Genomic DNA, 20,522 nt, shown 5'->3' with positions numbered 1-20,522 from the left:
TATCAATGTAAAACCTTTTTTCGGAGGGTTCAAGTGTGGTTTTTGTTGGGTTTAATAAACTGCCTGAATTTATTCTGATAATTGGTTGATAGTTTTGCTGCAAGTAGAGGATGCTGATGAGGAATGTGGTAATTCCGAAACGTGCGTCCATCCAACCATCTTGCAGTCTATAGGGCTTTGCCCAAATAAATTTGACAAACATTCTTTTCCTCTGTTGGTTAAGCTACAATTGTAGTTTAGTCAATGTATGGTTTTAAGCTGAAATAAAAAAACAACAACAATGCTTAAAGAACAAAACCAACAATAACAAAACAAAACAGATGGAAAATTTTATTTCTATAGAAAATTTTGTCAAAATTGTATCTCTATAGAAAATTTTGTCAAAATTTTATTTCTATAGGAAATTTTGTCAAAATTTTATTTCTTAGAAAATTTTGTCCACATTTGATTTCAATAGAAAATTTTATCAAAATTTTATTTCTATAGAAAATTTTGTCAAATTTTTATTTCTATAGAAAATTTTGTCAAAATTTTATTTCGATAGAAAATTTTGTCCACATTTTATTTCTATAGAAAATTTTGTCAACTTTTTATCTCTATAGAAAATTTTGTCAAAATTTTATTTCTATAGGAAATTTTGTCAAAATTTTATTTCTTAGAAAATTTTGTCAAAATTTTATTTCTATAGAAAAATTTGTCAAAATTTTATTTCTATAGATTTTGTCAAAATTTTATTTTTATAGGAAATTTTGTCAAAATTTTATTTTTATAGGAAATTTTGTCAAAATTTTATTTCTGTAGAAAATTTTGTCAAAATTTTATTTCTATAGAAAAATTTGTCAAAATTTTATTTTTATAGGAAATTTTGTCAAAATTTTATTTCTTAGAAAAATTTGTCCACATTTGATTTCTACAGAAAATTTTGTCCAAATTTTATTTCTATAGATAATTTTGTCCAATTTGAATTGGAGGATTTTTGTGGTCGATAGTGTGAGTCTTTAAAAATTTTTCGAAAGAAAATTTTGCCAAAATTTTATTTCTATAAAAAATGTTGTCAAAATTTTATTCCTATAGAAAATTTTGTCAAAATTTTATTTCTGTAGAAAATTTTGTCAAAATTTTATTTCTATAGAAAAATTTGTCAAAATTTTATTTCTATAGATTTTGTCAAAATTTTATTTTTATAGGAAATTTTGTCAAAATTTTATTTCTTAGAAAAATTTGTCCACATTTGATTTCTACAGAAAATTTTGTCCAAATTTTATTTCTATAGATAATTTTGTCCAATTTGAATTGGAGGATTTTTGTGGTCGATAGTGTGAGTCTTTAAAAATTTTTCGAAAGAAAATTTTGCCAAAATTTTATTTCTATAGAAAATTTTGTCAAAATGTTATCTCTATAGAAAATGTTGTAAAAATTTTATTTCTAAGAAAATTTTGTAAAATTTGGTTTTCTATAGAAAATGTTCTCCATATATTTTATTTCTATAGAAAAGGTTGTCAACATTTTATTTCTATACAAAATTTTGTCAAATTTTTATTTCTATAGAAAATTTTGTCAAAATTTTATTTCTATAGAAAATTTTGTCCACATTTTATTTCTATAGAAAATTTTGTCAAAATTTTATCTCTATAGAAAATTTTGTCAAAATTTTATTTGTCTAGAAAAATTTGTCAAAATTTGTTTTCTATAGAAAATTTTGCAAAAATTTTATTTCGATAGGAAATTTTGTAAACATTTTATTTCTATAGAAAATTTTGCGAACATTTTATTTCTATAGGAAATTTTGTCAAAATTTTATTTCTTAGAAAATTTGGTCCACATTTTATTTCTGCAGAAAATTTTGTGCAAATTTGATTTCTATAGATAATTTTGTCCAATTTGAATTGGAGGATTTTTGTGGTCGATAGTGCGAGTCTTTAAAATTTTTTCGAAAGAAAATTTTGCCAAAATTTTATTTCTATAGAAAATTTTGTCAAATTTTTATTTCTATAGAAAATTTTGTCCACATTTTATTTCTTTAATAAAAAATAATTTTCTCTAAAACCTTTTCTTACTTTTTTGTAGGCCAAAAAAGTAACACAAGGTTTCAATAAAAAAAAGTAGTTGCTATTGAAAAATATCCTATATTTATTTTAACATGTTTAATCAAAAAAGCAGTCGGATTTTAGTCTTTAGTAGCTTTGTCAAATGATTCAGAAATTTTCTGTAACAAAGGTCATATTATGTAATTGAGTAGTAGTGGTATGATATCTCTCCTCTGAAATTTCCTAAAGCTACGAGACTAGTGTAATGATATTAATAATATTAAAAATAACAAACCAGCCGCTTTCATTTAATTCAAAGAGGACGATGATAGAGAGCCTGAAGGATAATTGTTAGCAGATATTGTAGAAAATCCTTTGCAACGATGGAATTAAGGATCAAATAAAGGCGAGTGAAGCTATTCAATGTCATTATGTTTTTTTTCTTTTTTGCTTTCATTTTAACTATTTACGCAGTTTTATTTTAACTGAGAGCATAAAGTTAAATGAATTGCTTTAATACTAAAGGACCTTTTGAATTAGTATCATATACTTCTCTCGTCTATCTTCTTCATCTCTTGTATGTTCCCCAGCTAACTTATATCACTGTCTTTTCTTAATTATCTATAAGGCAAATAAGGCATATACAATGGGCCATCGCTAAAGGAATACTTAAAACGAATCCCTTGTATGACACAAAGAGAGTGTCAGGAGAGATAGAGGAGAGAGTGATGGGAGAGCTAAACTAGAATAACTTCATTGTTGTATATTTGTTTTTAATGATGACACACAAAAAAGGATACATTTCTTGGAAGAAATCCAAATGAGGTGGCTGTAGTATATCCAATGCTGATAAGACCTGCAATGAGATAAAGCAAAAGAGTAATAAAGAAAATTAATACGATATGCCAGCGAGTAATGTTTATTAAATATAGATCAATTCAATGTCTAAGCGAAATAATTTTTTTTTATTTTCCCATATATAGAAGAGCTTTCAATTTTCAAATATTTAAAACAAACTAAATATTGAACGCTTAGTTTTAGGAAAATGATTTAAATATGTATAAGAAAATTATATCATCAATATTATAAATTATAAAGAGAGTTTTCGTTTTTGAGAAACAAAATTTTTACATATCGTCAATCGAACGTGCACATTAATTGAACTAATTAAAAAAATTAATGAATACAGATAATTTTTGTGATTGAGTTTTATTTTTAATTACAATTTAAATTTTTGTTTTAAGTCAATTAAAATTTTAAAAGGAAAAATAAAAAAAAATTAATGTTGTTCCACCATTTCTTTTTAAGAGGATACCGGGATCCTCCATCAATTTTTCTCGATGCAGTTCTTTTGGACCAATCTTAGAAAATAAGCAATTTGGCGGTTTAAAGCGAAACTGTAAATTTTGGACAATTAAAAGTCACAAAATAGAATAGAAAATCAACAAAAAATAATGAAAATCAAATTAAAAATTTCACCCCCACGGGAATTTGTTGATTGTTGACTTTTTCACTTCCTTGGAAGTTCCTTTGAGAAGGTTTTGCAAATTTTTAGAATTTTCAACTTTTTATTGAGATTAAATGGAAAAAAATATATTTTTACAAAAATATCGCCGAAAATAATAAAATAAAAACGATGTAGAATATAAGAAAACAAAATCGTAAATAAAAAAAAAAAAAAACAATTTTAAAAAAAATTGCCGCTGGCGAGATTTGAACCTGGTTTCTTTATTTTTTCATTCATACTAATAAAGAATATCTCGAGAAGTAGTTACTATGCCTTGGCTCGCGAACTCTTGAATGGACGATTCGACTAGAGGTGTGCGCGTGACACGCGTGAATCACGGGAATCGAGAACAAAATCTGAAGAAACTTTCGTAAATGGGACTAAAAATAATATGTCGTGGGTAAGCGTGAGTGAGAAATAAAATCGGTTCGTGAATGTGCGTGAATAAAATTTCTGCAAAATCACGCTCACGAAAAAAATCAATATTTAATTCTTTCTGATATAATAACTGAATTCTATTTAGCTGTCGTACTATCCTATTTATTATCCTATTTATTAGTTTGTACTATCCTATTTATTAATTTTGTTACCTTTCCTCTTTCCCGGTTGGAAAATGTCGTGAGTCTCGTGAATTTGTCGTGAGTCACGTTAATTGTCGTGAATCGTGCGTGAGCCGGAGTCTTTAATAGTAGGTCGTGCGTGAGTACCGGTTTTCATTTCGTGAACGTGCGTGAGTGTGAGTGGCTACCAAACGTATCGTGCGTGAGCGTGCGTGCGTAAACAAACATTTTACTTCGTAAATGTGCGTGAGTGTGAATGATATTTCACTCACGCGCACACCTCTAGTTTCGACACTTCATGTTCAACGTCGTTTGTGGCTGAGTGCGCTAAGGCGTTCTTTTATGGTGCCAACAGACCCAGGTCGGAGCGAAAAAGTTTAAAATTGGTGATTTTTTTTTTTAAATTTCTTCTTCATTCAAATGAACTTCCGGCACAACTTCTAAAGCAATGTAAAACATCCGAGACCGAATTACTTACGTCCTATGACAATCCCATGCAAAAATCATTGAAGATGATTCAACCGGAGATCCAAAACTACTTTTTTGGAAGCTCCTTTTTTTTTTGCTACACACCAAAAATTTTTTTGTCTTCAATCACAAAATTAATTGATCCAATTTATTTTTGAAATAAATTGGTTCAACGGCCGTTGAAATGGTGGACATTCGTCCTATGACCAGACCATGTTAAATTCATCGCTTATGCGTCAATTTTGCACCACTTCCGGATCCAAAAAGAACATTTTCACTACTTCTTTGGCGACGACATTTTTCGCCGAGTTACGAACCATTTTCGACCAGTATAATTTTGAGCATATTACCCCTCTAAAAATCGAATAATTTTGACCCCTGAATCGGGGATGGAAAATACAGTACTATAGTACTTTTTCCAATACTTTTACACCCTGGTCAGTACACCGTAGTACCCCCGCAACTGATTTAGTACCTTTTTTGTGTAGACATATTTGTGCCGATATCAGATTTATGGTACACTAGTTTTGACAAAATACTTTAATATTTTGAGAAAAGTCTTTAACAGACTTATTAAAACTACAAAAAATATTATTTAGCAAAAATGTTGTCAAAATTTTATTTCCAAAGAAAAATTTTTCAAATTTTATTTCTATAGAAAATTTTGCAAATTTTTATTTCTATAAAACATTTTGGCAAAATTTTATTTCTATAGAAAATTTTGTCAAAATTTTACTTCTATAGAAGATTTTGTCAAAATTGTATTGTTATAGAATTTTTGTTTAAATTTTATTTCTGATGAAAATTTTGTCAAAATTTTATTTCTGTAGAATATTTAGTCAAACTTTTATTTCTGTTGAAAATTTGGTTAAATTTTATTTTTATAGAAAATTTTGTCAAAATTTTATATCTATAGAAAATTTTGTCAAAATTTTATATCTATAGAAAGTTTTGTCAAAACTTTATTTCGGTAGAACATTTTGTCAAAATTTTATTTCGGTAGAAAATTTTGTCAAAATTTTAGCTCCATAGAAAAATTTCTCAAAATGTTATTTCTATAGAATATTTTATCAAAATTTTATTTCTGTAGAAAATTTTGTCAACATTTTATTTCTATAGAAAATTTTGTCAAAATTTTATTTCGGTAGAAAATTTTGTCAAAATTTTATTTCTCTAGAAAATTTTGTCAAAATTTTATTTCTATAACATTTTGTCAAAATATTTTTAATTCTATAGAAAATTTTGCCAATTTTTTTTTCAATAGGAAATTTTGTCAAAATTTTATTTCTATAAAAAATCCATAGAAAAATTTGTCAAAATGTTATTTCTATAGAAAATTTTGTCAAAATGTTATTGTTATAGAATTTTTGTTTAAATTTTATTTCTGATGAACATTGTGTCAAAATTTTATTTCTATAGAATATTTAGTCAAACTTTTATTTCTGTTGAAAATTTTGTTAAATACGGACCATTGTGCACATATTTATAGAAATATTGTACAAAAATATAGAAAGACAGATTAGCTTTTAGTTGTAAATATACTCCCTTGTAAAGAAGTTCACTGTTCTTTAAATTTAAATGTAATTATCTGTGTTTTTCATGTAATGATATATTTTTGTTAATGTGTTAAATGTTTTTTCTTTTTGTTTAAAGTAATTTCCCTGAAGACGAGCATCGGAGATGTCTCGAAATATTGGAAAATTTTAAATATAAAAATACAACTCAAAAAACAACAACATCTGACCTCAAGCCGAACTAAGCAAATATAATTTTATTTTTATAGAAAATTTTGTCAAAATTTTATGTCTATAGAAAGTTTTGCCAAAGCTTTATTTCGGTAGAACATTTTGTCAAAATTTTATTTCGGTAGAAAATTTTGTCAAAATTTGATTTCGGTAGAAAATTTTGTCAAAATTTTAGTTCCATAGAAAAATTTCTCAAAATGTTATTTCTATAGAATATTTTATCAAAATTTTATTTCTGTAGAAAATTTTGTCAAAATTTTATTTCTATAGAAAATTTTGTCAAAATTTTATTTCTCTAGAAAATTTTGTCAAAATTTTATTTCTCTAGAAAATTTTGTCAATATTTTTTTTTTTTGGGAAATTTTGTCAATTTTTTTTTCTATAGAAAATTTTGTCAAAATTTTATTTCTCTAGAAAATTTTGTCAAAATTTTATTTCTATAAAACATTTAGTCAAAATATTGGTTCCATAGAAAAATTTGTCAAAATTTTATTTCTATAGAAAATTTTGTCAACATTTTATTTTTATAGAATTTTTGTTTAAATTTAATTTCTGATGAAAATTTTTTTTAAAATTGCATTTCTATAGAATATTTAGTCAAACTTTTATTTCTGTTGAAAAATTTGTTAAATTTTATTTTTATAGAAAATTGTGTCAAAATTTTATTTCGGCAGAAAATTTTGTAAAAATTTTATTTCTATAGAATATTTTGTCCAAAATTTATTTTTATTTATCTACAGGAAATTTATGAAATACAATGATATCTACCAATCTACCAAACCGTGATTACAATACTACTGTAATCTTTGTAAGTGGATATAAAACGAAAACAAAATATTTAAAATTGAGGAATTGACAAACAAAATTCAGTCTAAAGGTGCTCTTGACAGTAATCTTCCAATGGAATTTTTGTTGAAATTTAGCGAAAAGTGCTTCTTCACTCAAAAAAATACTTTTTTTGTACTTTCTTAAAAATTGTATTTTCCATCCCTGCCCTAAATATATGTATCCAGAAAATTTTATAAAGTTGGTAAAAAATAAGAATTAAAATAACAAATAAAAAAAAAAAAAATATATATATATATACAATTAATTTAACTCGTATTTTTTTTTCTTTATAAAAAATTGTGTCATTTTTTTTTTCTTTATAAAAAATTGTGTCATTTTTTTTTTTCAAGTAGTATGCGAAATTTGTCAAAATTTTATTTCTATAAAAAATTTTGTCAAAATTTTATTTCTATAAAACATTTTGGCAAAATTTTAGTTCCATAGAAAAATTTGTCAAAGTGTTATTTCTATAGAAAATTTTGTCAAAATTTTATTGCTATAGAATTTTTGTTTCAATTTTATTTCTGATGAAAATTGTGTCAAAATTTTATTTCTATAGAATATTTAGTCAAACTTTTATTTCTGTAGAAAATTTTGTTAAATTTTATTTTTATAGAAAATTTTGTCAAAATTGTATATCTATAGAAAGTTTTGTCAAAACTTTATTTCGGTAGAAAATTTTGTCAAAATTTTATTTCGGTAGAAAAATGTTATCCAAATGTTATTTCTATAGTAAATTTTGTCAAAATTTTATTTCTATAGAATATTTTATCAAAAGTTTATTTCTATAGAAAATGTTGTCAAAATTTTATTTCTATAGAAAATTTTGTCAAAATTTTATTTCTATAGAATATTTTATCAAAAGTTTATTTCTATAGAAAATGTTGTCAATTGTTGTTTATTTCGGTAGAAAATTTTGTTAAAATTTTATTTCGGTAGAAAAATGTTATCCAAATGTTATTTCTATAGTAAATTTTGTCAAAATTTTATTTCTATAGAATATTTTATCAAAAGTTTATTTCTATAGAAAATGTTGTCAAAATTTTATTTCTATAGAAAATTTTGTCAAAATTTTATTTCTATAGAAAATTTTGTCAAAATTTTATTTCTATAGAAAATTTTGTTGAAATTTTATTTTTATAGAAAATTTTGTTAAAATTTTATTTCTATAAAACATTTAGGCAAACTTTTAGTTCCATAGAAAAATTCGTCAAAATTTTATTTCGTCAAAATTATATATATATATATATATATATATATATATATATATAAACAATTAATTTACTTTGTATTTTTTTTCTTTATAAAAAATTGTGTCATTTTTTTTTTAAATTAGTATGCCAACTTTTTTGTTTGTGAAATTTTTTAGGAACTTTCAATGGTAAAGCTGGTGGGATCGTCCTAAAAAATATTTTTTTATGGTACATTTCGTAGTTAATGTTTGCTGACCCCTTAGTATGCTTATACCTTTGGTTTAATCACTTTTGGTGTTGTGTATAGTCTATATGTGTAAGTTGTGGATATATTCGGAAACTAGGTTATTACTTTTAATAGCCATTAATCATAGAACCTCACGGCAAGTGATTTTATGACGCAACAAAATGAATTGCCTACTTTTAGGCTTACAATTCCATAATATTAACCCAAGGAAATGATTGAGTCATTTCCACTCCCGTCAATGCCATCACGTAGACATTGAGGATTATACATTTATTCTATCAAGTCATTTAATTAACTAAATAACATTGAAATATAATTCCATGAATTGAACACTATGGGAATCTTATGTAATTTATTATCTCATATATATAGGGGAGGAAATTGGCAGTTTGCCATATGCCATGGACAATTGGTTAGCCTACCTGGTCAAACAGTCAGTTATATCATGGCCTTTTCGTTAAGTGCTAGAACTATTGTGAGTCTATTTGATTTGGCCAATTGTTGAATTTGTGGGTGTGTATGGAGAAATGCATTTTCACATATGTATCTTTCTGTGTTTCAATCAATTCGTGGAATTTGTTAGCATTTCCTTTCATAGGTATTTATTATTACAATATGAGCCACTGACTGACAGACTATGGAGTTTAATGCTTGGTGTATTTGATATCCCAGCAAAAAAACTTGGAAGTTCTTCCAAAGGCACAACTTCCCAGCAAAAAAAAATTGGAAGTTCTTCCAAAGGCACAACTTTAAAAGCACTTCGGGAAGATGCACTCCCAATGATGTTCTTTATTTTAACTACCCAGGAAGTTCTTTTAATTCAATTTTTTTTTTATATTTTGGTTTTTTCATACTTTTAATGGGTAATCTTAACTTTTTTGTTTCAAATAGGTTAAAAACAGAGTAAGAATTCATAAAATGGTACAAATCATTTAAATTTTGTCGAAAAAAATGCTAAATCCAATCTGAAAAAATTGTGATTTTTTGAAAACATTTCACTTCAAACGTTTCCGACAAGCATTAGAATCCATTGAAAATTATAAAAAATCATAAAAATTATTTATTTGACAAAATATCACAGAACTTTTTAATTTGCATCCAAAACATTGAATTCGGATCACACCTAAAGAAGTGATGCAAATTGCTGAAATGGAGGACTTCCGTCCTATGATAAGCCCATGTTAAATGCATCGCTTCTGCGTCAATTTTGCACCACTTCCGGATCCAAAAATAACATTTTCATTACTTTTTTGGCGACGCTTTTTTTGCTGGGATGTATATGTACACAGAGAAAAACAATGTTATGATTGTTGATCCTAGATTTAAGTTAGATAGGTCCCTAAAAAGTTTTTATTTTAATGAAGCTGATTCTTTGGCTCGCAATCAATACCAAAATCAAATCCGAAAGTCAAAATCTTTGGATCCAAGTAAACCCTTTTTTTGAGTGTGTTTAAAAAAGATATTTCGTGGAGATACAAATACACCACTTCAGTATATTGCCAACTGATTTACTAGATTTTTAATGTAATGTAATGGCATTCAATCTTTCTTCATATTTGTTGCACTTTCAGAGGATCTCAGAGAGATGAACCGCGGATCAAATAGTTTGTAAACTCACTACACTCAAAAAAAAAGTTTACTTGGATCCAAAGATTTTGACCATCTATTAAGGATTTTGGTATTGATTCAGAGCCAAAGATGCGGCTTCTTTAAAATAAAGAAATTTTTTAGCGACCTATCTGGCTTTAAATCTAGGACCAATAAAATTAAAACTAGGATACAGATCTCATTTATCAAATTTCCATTCTCTTTTCGCGGTTTATTAATAAAGGTACTCACGTACAAACAAATGCCAGTTAAAAAATCCAAATTATAAAGGATTCTTCAAAGTAAAAAATGTTTTCTTAATTCAAAAAAAAAAAAAAAAAACTTTAAACCAAAGATGCCAAATCCTCACAATAAGTCTTAGCCTATATTTGAAGCGTTTTTATCTTAAATCTTAAGTTTCAATATTTCAGTTAATTTAAGGACAATTTCTTTAAATCAAAAATGTGTTTCTTTACTGTAAGGAAAATTAGCCTTAGTTCGAAGACATGCGACTTTAACGCAGGGACGCAAATTTGCAAAATTCGTGTTCTAAATTTAATGAAAAAAAAAATTTTGAGCAAAGATTATAAACTGTATTTTAATTAAAATGTCATTATTTTAAAGAAATTTGTCCTTAATATTTTGTCAATTTCGCATTCGAAAATTTAGGTTGCGTAATCTTTAATATCACGGAAAATATTTTTTTTAGTGTACCCAAGGGGTCCTGTAGCTCTTTAAGCCCTCAATGTACAGGCAAACGCATACAGATAAGCAGTTCTATGTATAAAGCCAAGTGTATAACACACACACACACACAAAAGATTCAAATGAACTTAATTTAAAGAAAACGAAACACTTTAATTGCGTTGAAATTTACTAGAATTTTAATGTCATGTAAATACATCCAATTTTTCTTCATATTTGTTGCACTTTCAGAGGATCTCAGAGATTTATAAAATTTTAATTTTCGTCCGGACGGAGAATTGAAACGTGGATCATACAGTTTGTAAACTCACTATCCACGGGGTCCTATAGTTCTTAAAGTCCTCAATGTACATGCAAACGCATACAGACAAGCACTTCTATATATAGAGCCAATTGTAGAACACACACAACATATTTAAAAGAACTTCATTTAAAGAAAACGAACCACTTTAATTGAACCCTTTCTCCCAAACGTCAGACAAAATAAAAATAAAAAGATGGAGAATTGAACCGCGGATCATACAGTTTGTAAATAAACTCACTATCCACTGGGCCTTATGGCTATGATGGCCCTCAACGTACAGGCAAACGCATACAGACAAGTAGATCTATGTATAGAGCCAAATGTAGAACATACACACACACACAACAGATTTAAAAGAACTTCATTTAGAGAAAACGAATTACTTTAGTTGAACCCTTTTTCCCAAATGACAGACAAAATAAAACTTTTAGAAACGGAAATATTGTAATAGTATATATCCAGGTAGGCTGATCTCTAAAGTAAAGTGGTACACTGAAAAACGCATGCGCGGTTACCAAGATTGTGTCTTTATACCAATGATTTTGGTATTGAAGCATAATTGGAATTGAAGCAAAGATAACTTTAAGACACAATTCTCTTTTAAAGTGCTGAAATATTTAATATTATAACCGATTTTTATACCCTGCGCCACACTGTGGAGCAGTGTATTATAAGTTAGTGCATATGTTTGCAACACCCAGAAGGAGACGAGATTGACACATGGTGACTTTGGCAAAAATGCTCAGGGTGGGCTCCTGAGTCGATTTTGCCCTAATTTGTTTAACATTTTGCACAAGAAGAACAATTAGTACTATAGTCAAGTGTGCTAAATTTTATTGAAATCGGTTCAGATTTAGATATAGCTCCCATATATATCTTTCGCCCGATTTACACTCATATGACCACAGAGGCCAATTTTTTGCTCCGATTTAGTTGAAATTTTGACAGGGAGTAGAATTAGCATTGTAGCTATGCGTGCCAAATTTGGTTGAAATCGGTTCAGATTTAGATATATATGTTTTTCTGATTTCGACAAAAATTGTCAAAACACCAACATTTTCCTTGTAAAATCGCCACTGCTTAGTCGAAAAGTTGTAAAAAATTACTTCAGATTTAAATGTTTCCCATATTTATACCCTGCGCCACACTGTGGAACAGGGTATTATAAGTTAGTGCATATGTTTGTAACACCCAGAAGGAGACGAGATAGGCACATGGTGTCTTTGGCAATAATGCTCAGGGTGGGTCCCTGAGTCGATATAACAATGTCCGTCTGTCCGTCCGTCCGTCTGTCTGTGAACACATTTTTGTGATCAAAGTCTAGGTCGCAATTTAAGTCCAATCGCCTTCAAATTTGGCACATGTTCCTAATTTGGGTCAGAATAGAACCCTATTGATTTTGGAAGAAATCGGTTCAGATTTAGATATAGCTCCCATATATATCTTTCGCCCGATATGCACTAATATGGACCCAGCAGCCAGAGTTTTATACCGATTTGCTTGAAATTTTGTACAAACATAACACTTAGTCGTATAGTCAAGTGTGCAAAATTTGATTGAAATCGGTTCAGATTTAGATATAGCTCCCATATATGTCTTTCGCCCGATATGGACTTATATGGCCCCAGAACCCAGGTTTCTGGCCGAATTTGATTGAAATTTTGCACTAGGTAGTATAGTATAGTCAGTGTGCAAAATTTGATTGAAATCGGTTCAGATTTAGATATAGCTCCCATATATATCTTTCGCCCGATATGGGCTAATATGGTCCTAAAAGCCAGAGATTTGGCCCAATTTGGTTGAAATTTTGCGCCGGGAGTAGATTTAGCATTGTTGCTATGCGTGCCTTATTTTGTTGAAATCGATTCAGATTTAGATATAGCTCCCGTATATAGCTGTCGCCCGATTTACACTCATATGACCACAGAAGCCAATTTTTAACACCGATTTAGTTGAAATCTTGCACATGGAGTAGAATTAGCATTATAGCTATGCGTACCAAATTTGGTTGAAACCGGTTCAGATTTAGATATAGCTCCCATATATAGCTGTCGCCCGATTTACACTCATATGACCACAGAGACCAATTTTTAACTCCGATTTAGTTGAAATTTTGCACAGGGAATAGAATTAGAATTGTAGCTATGCGCGTCAAATTTGGTTGAAATCGGTTCAGATTTAGATATAGCTCCCATATATATGTTTTTCTGATTTCGACAAAAATGGTCAAAATACCAACATTTTCCTTGTAAAATCGCCACTGCTTAGTCGAAAAGATGTAAAAAAGACTAATTTTCCTAAACTTCTAATACATATATATCAAGCGATAAACCATAAATAAACTTTTGCGAAGTTTCCTTAAAATTGCTTCAGGTTTAAATGTTTCTCATATTTTTTTTACTAACATTGTGTTCCACCCTAGTGCATTAGCCAACTTAAATTTTGAGTCTATAGATTTTGTAAAAGTCTATCAAATTCTGTCCAGATAGATTGAGATTTAAATGTATGTATTTGGGACAAACCTTTACATTTGACGGATGTGATATGGTATCGAAGATGTACAAAGTGGTGCAGGGTATAATATAGTCGGCCCCGCCCGACTTTAGACTTTCCTTACTTGTTTTTACTAACATTGTGTTCCACATAGCCGACTTAAATTTTGAGTCTATAGATTTTATAGAAGTGTATGAAATTCTGTCCAGATCGAGTGATATTTAAATGTATGTATTTGGGACAAACCTTTATATATAGCCCCCAACACATTTGACGGTTGTGATGTGGTATCGAAAATTTAGATCTACAAAGTGATGCAGGGTATAACATAGTCGGCCCCGCCCGACTTTAGACTTTCCTTACTTGTGTTCTTTGTATTTAAGATACAAAAAACAACAAATTTAAAGAGACAATTTAATTACTTTTGAAGATTTATAAATTAATTATTTATATACGAGAAATGCGTCTTCTATGCTACACTGAAAAAAAAATATTGACCTAATATAGAAGATTATGCAACTTAAATTTTAGGACTCGAAATTTACGCAATGCTAAGGACAAAATTCGTTAAAATAATGACATTTTAATTAAAAGAAAGTTTTTAATCCTTGCTTCAAAAATTTGTTTCATTAAATTTAGGACACATATCTTGAAATTTTGTGTCCCGCTGTTGAAGTTGTAGATCTTTAAAGAAATCGTCCTTAACTCAACTGACATATTGAATTTTTAAATTTAAGATAAAAATGCTTCAAATATAGGCTAAGACTTATTTGAAGGATTTGCATCTTTGGTTTAAAGTTTTTTTTTAGCATTAAGAAAACAGTTTTTACTTTGAAGTAAAGGGTGATACGGTCAAAATTTGGTCAAGGGAAAACGCGTGTAAATCGGTGAAATCGTTTATTTAAAAAATCAAATTAAATTTCTTTTTCAAGTTCAATTAGTATAAAATTCAGGAAAAATATTCAGTTAGGCTTTCGCTTTTCCAAATCCGAATTACCGGGCCTCACGCTTGACACCTGCCATCAGATTTTGTACAGCCACCTTGTCCACCTTCTTCGCCGCAGAAAGCCAGTTTGCCTTGAAATGCTGCTCGTCCTTAGCAGTTTTTTTTTTGGTCTTCTTTAGGTTCCGCTTGACAATAGCCCAGTATTTCTCAATTGGGCGGAGCTCTGGCGTGTTGGGAGGGTTCTTGTCCTTGGGAACCACCTGCACGTTGTTGGCGGCGTACCACTCCATGGCCTTTTTACCGTAATGGCAAGATGCCAAATCCGGCCAAAACAGTACGGAACAACCGTGTTTCTTCAGGAAAGGCAGCAGACGTTTATTCAAACACTCTTTCACGTAAATTTCTCGGTTGACAGTCCCGGAAGCTATGAAAATGCTGCTTTTCAAGCCACAGGTACAGATGTCTTGCCAAACCAGATATTTCTTTGCGAACTTTGACAGTTTTATGTGCTTGAAAATATCTGCTAACTTTCCCCTTCCTTTTGCCGTATAAAACTCCTGTCTCGGAAGCTGCTTGTAGTCGGCTTTGACGTAGGTTTCGTCGTCCATTACCACGCAGTCAAACTTCGTCAGCATCGTCGTGTACAGCCTCCGGGATCGCGCTTTGGCCGTCGTATTTTGTTTATCATCGCGATTTGGAGTCACTACCTTCTTGTAAGTCGATAGTCCGGCTCGTTTTTTGGCTCGATGCACGGTTGTAGAGGATACACCCAGCTTATTTGCTGCATCTCGGAGAGAGAGGTTAGGGTTTCGCTTGACACTACCGGCAACTCTCTTTGTCGTCTCAGCGCACACAACAAAGTTTTTTTTCTGATTCAATCACGAAATTAATTGATCCAATTAATTTTTTAATTGAAATGTCTTCAATCACAGAAATGATAGCATCAATTAAAAAACGAATTGACAGTCAATTAAAAAATTAATTGATCCAATTAAAAAATTAATTGATACTATTTATTTGTGTGATTGATTTTTATTTCAATTAAAAAATTGGTTGATTCAATTAAAATTTTAATTGAATATTTTTTAAAACTCAATTAAGATTTTTATTGGAAAAATTTTCCTGAATTTTTTTTCTGTGCGGCTTCCGGTTTTCGATTTCCCCCCGATCCAGACTTCCTGGCTGTCGACAAACGTTCCCCAAACACTTTAATTACATTTGTAACGGTTGATTTGGCAACTTTTAGCTATTTTGCCAGCTTTGCGATAGTGTAGTAGCTCGGATTTTCGCGATGCGCGAGCAAAATTTTGATACGCTGCTCTTCTTGCTTGGACGGCATTTTGACAGCTGAAGAGTGAATTCCAAAATCAAAATAGGAGCAACATTCTACACACACACGCACCTTCAAAATGAGGGGTGTTCACGTTTTTTAAATGCAAAATTGGAAGAAATACGTCAAGTTTATATTGACCAAATTTTGACCGTATCACCCTTTACTTGGCATAATTTGGATTTTGAAACTGGAATTTGTTTGTACATGAATACCTTTATTAATATATCGCAAACAGAGAATAAAAATTCGATGAATGAGATCTGTATCCAATTTTAATTTTATTGATCCTAGATTTAAAGCCAGGGAGGTCCCTAAAAAATGTCTTTTTTTTTAAAGAAGTCGCATCTTTGGCTCGGAATCAATACCAAAATCCTTAAAGGAAGGTCAACATCTTTGGATCCAAGTAAACTTTTTTTGAGTGTAGGTTAGGTCCTATTTCAAAGCTTTCGCAGGCCTGTGAAAAATTACAATCGTAACAATTCTATAGTCTCGCGTACAGCATTAAAATTTTAAATGTAAAAAATTACTCATACCCATTATTACGGCACGTGGCCAATAAATATATCATGCGCTTGTAGTGAAAAGCCGATAGAATATTAGCATGAACAAAAAAACAGTAAGACCTGAAATATAGTCCATTGTATATGTTCAATTAATAAATTTTATTTTTGTATTTTACAAAGTAAATTCAGTTGACACTTCAGTTCCAATGCTAAAGTTTCAGCAGTAGACAACACCAGCAGCACACGTCGCCTACCGCCAACACAATAAACCGCCAAGACACGGCTGTTGATAAAATATCAGCGCCCACATTCAAAATTCGTTCAGATATTCGTTTTTCTCCTAATGCTCTTAGTCGTCAGTTCTGTGTCTCTTTTTGGTGGTATATTGCAATGGTTGTTGTCAGAATTTCAGCTAGCGAATATGTTGTCAACATTTTCTGACATAACAATTACCTCTATTTGAAAGCGAAACAAAAGAATTGGTTACGTTGCACTGAATAAAATATTTTTGTTTGATCATTAGAGATGGGAACATGAGGGAAATTTTTTCAATAGTCACGCAAGTATAAATTGAATAGGGAAGTTAATTTAAAGACGATTTCTTTAAATCAAAAATGTTTTCTTTACTTTAAAGAAAATTGTCTCCTTAGTTCAAAGACATGCGAATTTAAGGGAAGAACGCAATTTTCAAAGATTTCTGTCCTAATGAATTTAATGAAAAACATTTTTAAAGCTAAGATTCAAAATATTCTTTTAATTAAAATTTCATTATATTAAAAAGTAAAATTTTCCTTAATTTTGTGTAAACTGCGTTACCTAAATATTAGATTGCTTAATCTTTTATAATAGGTCAATATTTTTTCAGTGTATTGTGTAGATTGCGTATCCTTAAATTTAGTTTGTATAATTTTTAATATTAGGCCAAATGTTTTCAGTGTAAGACTTTCCGAATTGGAAAACCAAAAAAAGGGGGCGAAATAACGATAGCGATGAGAAGGAAGCCGCTTACAAAATAAGCTGGAATTTTCGAGTTGCTAAACTGATAGAGAAAGCTTTGTAATATTAAGGAAACTTGTCATTAAAATTGAGTCAATAAAACAATTTCATACACTGAAAACAATATTGACATAATGTGGAAGATTATACAACTTAAATTTTAGGAATCGAAATTTACCCAAAGTTAAGGACAACATTCTTTAAAATAATGACATTTTAATTAAATGAAAGTTTATAATCCTTGCTTCAAATATTTTTTCCATTAAATTTAGGACACAAATCTTGAAATTTTCCGTCTTTCTGCTGAAGTTGTAGATCTTTGAAGTAAGGCAAATGTTCCTTCAAATAAAGAAAAACATTTTTAATTTAAATTTAATTTTTAATCGTCTTTATCTCAACTGACATATTGAATTTTTAAATTTAAGATAAAAAGGCTTCAAATATAGGCTAAGACTTATTTTAAGGATTTGCATCTTTTGTTTAAATTTTTTTTAGCATTAAAAAAACTGTTTTTGCTTTGAAGTAACAGGTTGGCTGATAAGTCCCCGGTCTGACACATAGATGGCGTCGCTAGTATTAAATGCATATTATTTTTATATAGTACCAACATTCAAATGATTGTGTCAAAATTTGACGTCTGTAAGTCAAGTTTGTGAGATAGAGCGTCTTTTGTGAAGCAACTTTTGTTATTGTGAAAAAAAATGGAAAAAAAGGATTTTGGGGTTTTGATAAAATACTGTTTTCTGAAGGGAACAAATACGGTGGAAGCAAAAACTTGGCTTGATAATGAGTTTCCGGACTCTGCCCCAGGGAAATCAACAATAATTGATTGGTATGCAAAATTCAAGCGTGGTGAAATGAGCACGGAGGACGGTGAACGCAGTGGACGCCCTAAAGAGGTGGTTACTGAAAACATCAAAAAAATGCACAAAATGATTTTGAATGACCGTAAAATGAAGTTGATCGAGATAGCAGAGGCCTTAAATATATCAAAGGAACGTGTTGGTCATAGCATTCATCAATATTTGGATATGCGGAAGCTCTGTGCAAACTGGATGCCGCGCGAGCTCACATTTGACCAAAAACAACAACGTGTTGATGATTCTGAGCGGTGTTTGCAGCTGTTAACTCGTAACACACCCGAGTTTTTCCGTTGATATGTGACAATGAATGAAACATGGCTCCATCACTACACTCCTGAGTCCAATCGACAGTCGGCTGAGTGCACAGCGACCGGTGAACCGTCTCCGAAGCGTGGAAAGACTCAAAAGTCCGCTGGCAAAGTAATGGCCTCTGTTTTTTGGGATGGGCATGGAATAATTTTTATCGATTATCTTGAGAAGGGAAAAACCATCAACAGTGACTATTATATGGCGTTATTGGAGCGTTTGAAGGTCGAAATCGCGGTAAAAAGGCCCCATATGAAGAAGAAAAAAGAGTTATTCCACCAAGAGAACGCACCGTGCCACAAGTCATTGGGAACGATCGCAAAAATTCATGAATTGGGCTTCGAATTGCTTCCCCACCCACCGTATTCTCCAGCGCCTGGCGCCCAGCGACTTTTTCTTGTTCTCAGACCTCAAAAGGATGCTCGCAGGGAAAAATTTTGGCTGCAATGAAGAAGTGATCGCCGAAACTGAGGCCTATTTTGAGGCAAATCCGAAGGAGTACTACCAAAATGGTATCAAAAAATTGGAAGGTCGTTATAATCGTTGTATCGCTCTTGAAGGGAACTATGTTGAATAATAAAAACGAATTTTGACAAAAAATGTGTGTTTTCTTTGTAAACGCTTCAAATATAGGCTAAGACTTATTTTAAGGATTTGCATCTTTTGTTTAAATTTTTTTTAGCATTAAAAACTGTTTTTGATTTGAAGTACCTGTCAAAATTTGGATTTTGAAATTGGAATTTGTTTGTACATAAATACCTTTATTAATATATCGCAAAAAGAGGATAAAAATTCGATGAATGAGATCTTTATCCAATTTTGATTTTATTTATCCTAGATTTAAAGCCAGGGAGGTCCGTCAAAGATGTCTTTATTTTAAAGAAGCCGCATTGGAATCAATACCAAAATACTTAAGGGAAGGTCAAAATCTTTGGATCCAAGTAAACTTTTTTTTGAGTTTAAATATAATGATAATTTTCGTTATTATAATGGTTTTTCTAATAAATAACAAAATATTTCCTAATATTAATGAACATTTACATGAACATTGTTGGTTATGTCAATGAAATGTCAGTTCATTGGCTCAATTTTAATGAAATTTCTTTTGTGTATATAACCGATAGAATTCGACCAAATCATAGAAGCTCACACTGGTATATTTGGACAAACTATAAAGTCCAGCTACATGACGTTTGTATTATTGATAGATCATTATATTATTTACAAGCCATCACAAGACCACACCCAGAGAAATAATTGGTTGGAATTCAAGTACGACAACAAATAGATAGTGGAGACCTACAATTTTTAGTTGTTTGGAATAAATGTTAGTTACTTCCCTTGTTTAATGGTTTCTATAACCAATATAATAGCTGTGTGACTAAAAGTTCGTACACCCGACTAAATATTGGTCGTTATTTATATATTGAAGTAAGCAACCATTTCAATTTATTCCATATTGTTGTGATAACTAATTTGTTTTGCCAAAATGTCACCAAACCCAACAGAAAGTCTGTCTGGTCAATAAGTTAGTTGTGTTAACAGATTTGATAGTTATAAAGGGAACTTGTTGCTATGGACTACATATATGACAACAAATAATCTTTTGTTTCATTAATTACATAAAATTTTAAAAATAAAGCTAGATTTTTTTTCAAGGTAAGTACACTGAAAAAAATATTGTCGTGAGCATAATTTCTACTAGAAGTCGAGTCTTAAGTTGGAAAATAAAGTCGTCGTTAATTTGTTTTTAAAGGACTTTGATAGCATATGAAGAAAAAAAGCTGAAAAAGCGAAAAATTAAAATTTGCTTCCTAGAAGCAAGTACACAAAACCCGATTTTAAAAGAGAATTGTGTCTTAAAAGAATCCTTACTTGTATTCTCCGCTTCTTTGGCTCGGAATCAATAGC

At 29.9% G+C, this 20,522-nt stretch overlaps 1 protein-coding gene across 6 annotated transcripts in view; it reads right to left on the bottom strand.

Moving 5' to 3' along the window:
- Positions 1-20,522, bottom strand: part of nmo (serine/threonine-protein kinase nemo) — a 371,265-nt gene that overhangs the window by 32,334 nt on the left and 318,409 nt on the right. For all 6 annotated transcript variants that reach the window (XR_012721345.1, XM_075304007.1, XM_075304008.1 and 3 more), the window contains one exon: positions 2,828-2,883. Coding sequence is in view for 5 of the 6 variants with exons in the window: in XM_075304007.1 (XP_075160122.1) it covers positions 2,828-2,883 (56 nt within the window). In the remaining variant the exon portion in view is untranslated. The remainder of the gene's footprint in view (positions 1-2,827; positions 2,884-20,522) is intronic.

The sequence above is a fragment of the Haematobia irritans genome, chromosome 4 (assembly GCF_050003625.1).
Source record: "Haematobia irritans isolate KBUSLIRL chromosome 4, ASM5000362v1, whole genome shotgun sequence".
NCBI classification, from domain to species: domain Eukaryota; kingdom Metazoa; phylum Arthropoda; class Insecta; order Diptera; family Muscidae; genus Haematobia; species Haematobia irritans.
The sequence above is the reverse complement of the archived record's forward strand: the minus strand, read 5'-3'. Positions and strand labels throughout refer to the sequence as shown.